At 41.8% G+C, this 8797-nt stretch overlaps 1 protein-coding gene across 1 annotated transcript in view; it reads right to left on the bottom strand.

The window, feature by feature from the left end:
• Window positions 1–562: 562 nt before the first annotated feature.
• Window positions 563–8797, bottom strand: part of lrch3 (leucine-rich repeats and calponin homology (CH) domain containing 3) — a 37738-nt gene continuing 29503 nt past the window's right edge. Inside the window, exon 21 of the mRNA XM_050061411.1 lies at window positions 563–6264. Coding sequence (XP_049917368.1) covers window positions 6103–6264 — 162 coding nt within the window. The 3' untranslated portion in view covers window positions 563–6102. The remainder of the gene's footprint in view (window positions 6265–8797) is intronic.

Here is an 8797-nt window from a genome sequence, read left to right as displayed (position 1 = left end):
GACTTAATTATTTAGCAAATTTCACATTTTCTTTATTTTGCTTTGCTGTTTTATTTATTTATTTATTTTTTAATTTTTTTAATTAACATCACATAAAAAAGCTGTATCAATAAACCTTTAATAAATACTTTTGATTTAGACCTGTGATTTATTGTACTGATACTTATTTTTTATGCTAACACTTATTATTATTATTATTAGACTGGTATATTTATTTCATCATCATATTTATTGTACTGATATTTGTTATTTTCATTGCACTTATTTTTGCTTCAATCACATTTATTTTGAATGTAATAGCAGTATAAAATATGCTTTTTATTTTATTATACTGGTATTTATTTCTTAGGTTGTTATTTATTCTATTATATTTACTTCTATTATACTGATATTTATTTCAATATATTTTTCTTCATTATATGATATTTATTTTTTTTATACATTTTGATGTGTTGAACCAACAGAGTCACTGAGAGGACTGACCTGCGGTCTGTTTGTCTGTAAGATAAATGACATCAGAGGAGCGTCAGTGGTGTCGGAGGGTTCACGTCAGTGAAAAGAGTCAAATTAAAATATTTATTTTAAGCACTTAAACTCAACTCTTCATACACGTGTTCAAATCTTTTATACAGTTTACAGCAAAAAGAAAACAAAGTGAAAAACTGTAAAAACTGTGACAGTCTGTTTGTCCTCCAGAAAACACGGTGGAATGTCCTTTAAAACCACACCACCCTGCGATCACATGACCCCGTCACTGCCCTCACATGACCCCGTCACCACCGTCACCTGACCCCGTCACCGCCGCAGGAGAAGCACATGAGAAAAACATTAAACATCTGTACAAACATGGAACCACCTGATAGGTCAGTCCACACCTGTCCGCTCAGGACACGGAGACACGTGATTGGACAGAACAACTGCCAATCACAGCACCTGCTCAGGGGGACTGTTGGGCCCCGAGTTCTGCCTCACAGGTAACTCACCAACACCAGCAAGAGATTAAAGACGCAGTTCACACAGGTGAGGTCAGGTGTGACGCTGCATTCAGGTCAAACAGGAACAAACATGACCAACATCCTCATGTCCCACGTCACCTGAATGCAACATCTGAACATGGAAATAAAGGTTTAATGTTAAGAACTCAACTGTGGTCACGTTTCCTGTCTGTCTCTGTGGGTGGAGCTTAAACGGGAAGAACATCTCAAACATCAGAAACTCTTTAATTATAAAATCCTCCTGAGACCCTGAAGAGTTCTGTTCACATGTATCTTTAATTTCTCCTCGTGATCTGGGATCGGTTTGACCTGAGGTATGAAAAACTAAACACCTTTGAACAGGAAGTTGGTTTGAAACGAAACAATATCCTCGTACAGGGACGACAGGTTTAAGTGTGTAACAGAGTATCAGACAGTTATTTAGGGCTCACATCCAAACTGTTCACTTCAACTCCTGAAGACGGCAGAGCACATAGCTGAACACACAACAAATCTAAGAGTCTTCAAACAAGACGATAACAAAGTCCCGACATCCTCAGACGAGTCCATCCTCGTAAACGTCTCGTCTCAGCTTGTTACTGTGGATAAAATGGGTCAAACTTGTTGCCGTATCAAACTACAAACTTTATTAATCATAAATGAAGTTTGACTATAAAATGTGATCAGGTTTTGGACCTTGTGTCTGAACGTCTGCAGACTGACAGAGAAACATCGATCTGTGTGTGCACGAGTACCAGAGCTGCAGTTTCCTGTTGAACAGATGGAGAGTGATAAAGATGTAGTTCAGATGATTTAAGAAATGTCTTCTGTGTTCAGATGATCAAACAGACGATGGATCAAAGATGTTTGTTTCTGGCTGCAGCGTTAGCTCGCTGAAAAGTTTACTCTTTAAAATGTTGATAAAAAACGTCTCCATCTGTTGGTGCTGTCCGTCCTGAAGACAGGGACATGAAACCCCCGGGGACAGATAAGACAAGCGTCCTGAATCTGAGCTCCTGAACAGCCTCCATCAGACCCGCTGACCCAGGCTGTGAGGGCAGTACTTCAGTGGGCGGGGTCTGTCGGCTTTCCTCCAGTGTCCACACATCCCTGGATGTGGAGACATGGACTCTGTCCTTTTTTCCTCTGGGCTTTGTGTCCCTCCGGATCACCCATCCTAGCTTTTATACTCGACACAGCACCAACAGACAACAACATTTTAAAGCTAAGCTAACTTAGCTAGTGTAGCTTATGCTTGCTATGCTAGCTAACAGTGAAGTAAACATCTATGATCCATCGTCCGTTTGATAATCTGAACAAAGAACACGTCATGTCGTGCTGCTTCTTTCTAAAATAAGCCGTGGTTAAAGTTACTTCACTCTGTGATGATCAGGAAGTTGATAAGCAGAAGCTAGCTAGTGCTAGTGTAGCTCGCTAGTTGAAATGTTGTCTCCTCCCACTGCTGTGAGGTGATTGGCTGAATTAAATAAGGTTAAGTTTTTGACCAACAGGAGATGTGAGTCACTGTGAGTCTCTGATTGACAGATGCCCCGCCCTCTTTGACTCACACACCTCTGACCCTGAGGCTCTGCAGGTCAGTGATGTTGGACTGACTCTGCAGAGGCGGTCATCTTGTTTTTACATTAGTGTGTTGTGGTGTTGGTCTTCTTCTTTTTGTCTTTTAACGGCGGTTGGCAACCAGCGTATTAGGTGCATTACCGCCACTTGTGGTGTTGGTGCCACAAGATGGGACATTTAAGTGTCCACGAACAAGGACGACAGGTCAGAGTGAGGCGGAGTGAAGTGAAAGATGCAGTAATGTGTCATGTCTTGACGTGAGGACGTTACGCGTTACTGCACCAGGAGGATGAATTTGGTGCGTGACACTCGGTTTAACTTTGATCTTGCAATTGTCCTGAAATCTATTTTTTATCGTCCCTGTTGACTTTTTTCTGACGGAGCAACGGCATTCAGAAGAAACGCTGAACTCTGAACAGGAAGTTTGGAAGAAGTGTGAAAAAAGAGCAGAGAGAGAGGATCCAGAGACTCACTGATTAAGTCCAGCGCAGAGACAAGAGACAGGAGACAGTGACGGGTGCTGGGTGTTTGGGTGTACTGCTCCTTTAACACAACAGAGCTGACCTCCTGACATCACAGGTGAAGCTCCGCCCACCGCTTCCTCCATTTTCATTAACTTAAACAAAAAGAAACTTTTCTTGTCCTTTGACCTTCGATTGGGGACTGCGTCTGTCCACGGCGCTCACTCACTCTCACTCACTCACTCACTCACACTCACACACACTCACACACACACACACACCTATATTTACAGAGTATATTTGTACACATATATTTACGAAGAATAAAAACTGGTCGTGTGACTGTAGTGTCGCATCAGGAGAGTTTTTTTTAAATGTAAAAAATGTCCCAGAATGCAACAGTCACCACCTGATCGTCCTTGTCCAATCACAGCAGGACCTTCAGGGTTAGAATCAGCTTTGTTTGAAATAATAGTGATTATTGACTTATGGACAGTATCAGCTAATTACTGTCGTCTGTGTTCATGTTCATAAAACTGTTATAAATAAAGTTTAATGGTTTTATATTGTATGTCTCAAGGTGAACTCTGTGCGTCACTGAGGTGTCAAACACTGCTGTATAAATAAAGTTTTATTATTATTTCGTCTTTTCTTTCTAATCTAATAAATCAATTACGACCCCTCCGGTCGGGTCATGACAACAAACGTACACATACTTTTGGCCACATGGTGACTGAGCACATGATCAGTGAAAGTGATGTCATGACTATGATGAAGGTCGTGATCACGTGTGGACGATGGACCAGGTGGTGACAGCAGCCAGGTACCAACCTGAGCTGTCAGCCGTGACATCGTCACGGAGACAGAAATAAAAACAAAATAAGCTCCTCCCACTCAGAGTTCACGTCTGTCTCCGTCACATGATCGCTGATGTCAATCTAACTGACCTCCAATGAAAACTCAGGTAAGTTTTAAATAAAAACTAAATTCTGACATTTGGATCTGACGGAGAAAACACAACTGAAGATGTTAGCTAATGTTAGCTAACGTTACCACCACGCTACATTAGCTTCAACTCAAAACCTTACAGTCCAATGTGAGCTAATGTTTGAAGCTAATTGTACTAGTTTAGCTTCCACACCTACTGGGTTCATACAGCAGTTACTGTGTAACAGTTACTATGTTAGCTATCATTAGCATTTAGCGGAGATGATTTCAACCAGCTTCAACTACACCTCGTCATGTCAGTTCACACCTAGCTTCATAATGTTAGCCAATGTTTAAAGCTAGCTGTTTAGGTTTAGCCTCTCCATCTAACTACATTAATTTTAGCTAATGCTAAAACAGTTTTAGCTAAATCTTTACACCTTACTACATACTTTTAGCTAATGTTTAAAGCTAGCTGTTTCAGTTTAGTCTTTACATCTAACTACACAAAGTTAGCTAATATTTAAAGCTAACAATTTCAATTTAGTCTTTGCAACCAAGTACAAATGTCAGCTTAAGTTTAAAGCTAGCCTTGTCAGTTAAATCTTTACAACTATTTACATAATGTTAGCTAATGTTGAAATCTCGATCTTTCAATTTAGTCTTTACACCTAGGCACAAAATACTAGCATAGTTTAAAGCTAGCTGTTACAGTTTCGTCTTTGCACCTAACTACATATTGTTAGCTAATGTTTAAAGCTAGCCTTGTCCGTTAAATCTTTACACCTAACTACACAATATTAGCTAATGTTCGAAGCTAACATGTAATGCTAGCCAGTTTAACTTGTCACATTACCTAATAACGTTAGCTACTATGTAAAGCTAACTGTTTCAGTTTAATTTTTGAAGCTACTTTTGTAATGTTAGCTAATATTTAAAGCTAAGCTAAATTTTAGTTTAGTCTTTACATCTAGGTACATAATATTTGCTTTTATGTAAGCTAGCAGTTTTATTTTAATCTTTAGTCATAACTATATCATGTTAGCTAATATGTGAAGCTAGCCGTTTCATTTAATCTTTACACCTCACCTCATAATGTTAACTAATGCTAGCAGTGAGCATTTTTCAGACCATCTACTGTACATTTATGTTGCTACAGTTAGCAGTTGGAAGTGTTGGTGTCTCTTTGGCACTGACCTGTATTGGCTTCAACCCCAAACTAAGTGGTTTAATATCAGCTAATATTTTACAACTAGCCGTGTTGCATTAATATATAAACCGACTAGCTTCACAATGTTAATGTTAGCTGCTAACTACGTTAGCTTCATCTCCAAACCATCTAGATTATTAGTGGCTACAGTTAGCAGCAAGCTACATTAGTGTTGTTTAAAAAAAACCATAAACCTGCTGTACATTTGTGTCAGCTATCGTTAGCAGTTAGCAGTGTGATAACTATGGTCCTCGTGGATGAATGTTTTACACTCAAGTCTTTCCACATAAAACAATGTAAACATTAGCGTTTAGCTACATTAGCTTAATTTCCAAACCCACCATCACTGTAACAGTACAGAGTGAAGATTCATTTCCAAACCAAGAGGACCCATAAAGATAGCAGTTAGCTATATTAGCTTAATGTCAAAACTACCTCCATCCATCATGTGAATACTTAAGTCACTGAATAATTCTTCAACCTGAAGATTTAAAACTTATGAAACGTACGAGTCGTCAGGTTTTTGTAGATGTTTGTAGTTGTTCCTGGTGGATTTTATAAAGGATTTTTCTGATAACTGTGCACAAAGAGAGAACAAAGGCAAAGTTTGAGACTCGTGATCCAGAGGAGCTGCCTGGAACATGTTCCTGCACATATTTATATTTTTGGTGGTTTCATTCTGCTGCTGCTTCCCTTTGTTTCTTTGTGGAATTATTTTCTGGTTTGGGACTCAGTAAAGCTACAGATTCTTTCACAGCCACTTCACATACGTATAGTTTGATCATTTTGAGTGTCGTATATGTCGTCGTGTCTCCGGCTGTGTTCATGTCTCCGTCAGATCCGACCTGCTGCTGCTCTGGAGCATTTTTTTTATCTCCACCTGAAGACATTAAAACAACCTAACGGGCGTTACAGGAGGCGGACTGAGCGCGTGCAGTGGTGGTGCTGTTGTCTACATGCTGACAGAGGGTCCAGGTGTGGTCGTCGTCGTCGTGTTGCTGGTGGTGGTGACGGGGTGTCTGGGCGGGGCCAGGTCGAGCAGGGCGCTGACGGTCCCGGCCACCTGGGGGAGCCCTCGCTCCTCCAGGATGTGCAGTGGAAGACACAACTGACTCTACAGAGACGGACACCACAGAGGAAGACACACAGCAGGGGGACAAAAGAAAACACAACGGAAAGGTGGGTCAACGGATGGTAAATTAAATTAATGAGTAAAACAACTGTAACCATGGAAACACAAAGGGGTTAAAAAAGGAGAGGCAGCTAATTAAAAAAACAAATTGAAGTGATGGAGAAAAGAAAAGACGAGAAACTGACAAGGCTGAGAGAAGACAGCAGTTTGACCAAATACACGTGTTATCACATGACCAAAGGTCAGCACCTCAGTCATGTGATGACTGAACCTTCTCCAACGTCAGATTTATTTTTTTTAGAAAAGAAAGAATTACATCATCTTAATACAGACATGTCACCATGTTCACTTAGAATCTGTTGAAGCTGGGGAGACAGAAATGTCCTCCTGCAGCTGCCTTCTCTCTATCCTAAGCCCCTCCCACAAGACTACCACGGCTATACTCCCCTGCTTCACACAGTAACCCAGAGTTTCCATACATTGATTGAAGACAATAATTAGCGGCAAGCCACTGTGACGAAGACGGTGCACACAGTTGGCTGGTGGCCAGCAACAGCGCCAGGTCTAACATCTGTAACAGCAGCAACAGAAAGTTTGCTGATCAGGTGGGGAGTTGGGGCTGTCAGGGGTGGGTGCCGGCTGGATTCAGAATGCTGTGGCTGCTGATTGTGGGTCCATCTCCGGAGCCGCTGCTCGCTGCTCTCCTCAGAGCCTTGAATCACCGTGTTGTCTTGGTAAGGTGGGCTGTAGCGGCGGGGAGTGAGGCGGAGGACACAATGTGACTGGAGGCTCTAGCTTACATTAAACGTGAACTCTGATCAGTCCATCTTCCTGTTTTGGTTGCTTAGCAGTGTAGACAGTTACTGTCAATGCTGGAGTCTCCTCCATTTATCAGACTTTCACCACCTGAAGGGAGTCGCACGCACATCTAGGGATGTCATATGCTGTAAAGCGAGGCAAATTGTGATTTGTGATATTGGGCTTTATAAATAAAATTGAAAACTGATTGATTGACACCTGCATTTGAGGAACAACCAATAGGAATAGCCCTGTGTCTGAAATGACCTGTGATTGGACAAAGTGTCCTGAAAACAAAGCCAAGAGGAGCTGCAGCAATCTAGTTTTCTCCCAGTCCACTTAAATTACGATTTTATCAGTGATTATGATTTGATTTTGAAACCAAATCTGCACCACCTACCCCAGCTTTAAGTATCTGTTACAGTCGGGATTTAAAGACACACAAAGTGAGTCAAGGTGCTTTTGTTCATTTTATTCATGTTCAGCTGGCAAATCATTCTTCAACATCAGGAAAGAGCAGAGGCACACAGTCTGTTCAAAAATACTCAACACATCTTCCAACAAGAAAGTAGAAGTGTGGGGCATCGGTGACTTAGTGGGTAGAGCAGGCGCCCCATATACAAGGCTGCTGTCGCAGCGGTCCGGGTTCGACTCCAGCCCGGGGCCCTTTGCTGCATGCCACTCCGTCTCTCTCTCTCTCTCTCTCTCCCCCTTTCACGCTCGTCTGTCCTATCGATTAAAGGCAAAAATGCCCCAAAAAATATCTTTAAAAAAGAAAAGAAAAAAGAAAGTAGAAGTGCTCTTCCACTGCAGGAACAAGGACCAGGTTCTTACAGAACCTGAACTACAACAACCTTGTGAGTCCTTGGTACGACCTGCTTCTTTGGGTCAGGGACCTTGAGAGTCCCCGACCTGCTAACACTGAATAGTTCCTTCACTTTCAGCAGTTCTTCCCCCAGTAAAGTGACAGTCGCTCCATGTTGATGTTTTTTTATTAATGACATGTCAGCTGAGTTGCTTGAACACTGTTGGTATCACTAAGAGGAAGATCATGAGTGAAAAGCATTTTTTGGTGCACAAAGCTTCTTTTTAGCACATTTGTAGGCTACATACAGCACAACAGGTTTCTGGCTCAGGAGGATCCGGAGCCAGTCCAGAGCTTGTCTTTACAAACAGTACAAACAGTAAAAAACACACTCAGACAGACAGGCAGCCAAACATAAGGCACAGGGGGCGGAGCTTTGACAGGCAGGAAACAGGCTTCAGGATAAACCTCCAACTTTGGGGGATTGTCAAGTTTTAACTTCACCTGTGGGATCACATGATCCTCTGGGGCTTCAAAGAATCTCTGATCCTCAGGGAGAGAACAGGCGTATGGCAAGTTTAGCAGAGGTGGACAAAGTCACTGTTCTGGCATGTTCTTGGTTATGAACTGCTAAGTCAAGGCCAACAAGTCCCACATGAAGACCAAGTTAAGTCCAATTCCTCTGTCAAGGCCAACAAGTCCCACATGTAGACCAAGTTAAGTCCAATTCCTACGTCAAGGCCAACAAGTCCCACATGAAGACCAAGTTAAGTCCAATTCCTACGTCAAGGCCAACAAGTCCCAAATAAAGACCAAGTTAAGTCCAAGTTAAGTCCAATTCCTCTGTCAAGGCCAACAAGTCCCACAAGAAGACCAAGTTAAGTCCAATTCCTCTGTCAAGGCCAACAAGTC

The sequence above is a fragment of the Epinephelus moara genome, chromosome 2 (genome assembly GCF_006386435.1).
Source record: "Epinephelus moara isolate mb chromosome 2, YSFRI_EMoa_1.0, whole genome shotgun sequence".
Classification (NCBI taxonomy): Eukaryota; Metazoa; Chordata; class Actinopteri; order Perciformes; family Serranidae; genus Epinephelus; species Epinephelus moara.
This window is presented reverse-complemented; position numbering and strand designations above follow the sequence as displayed.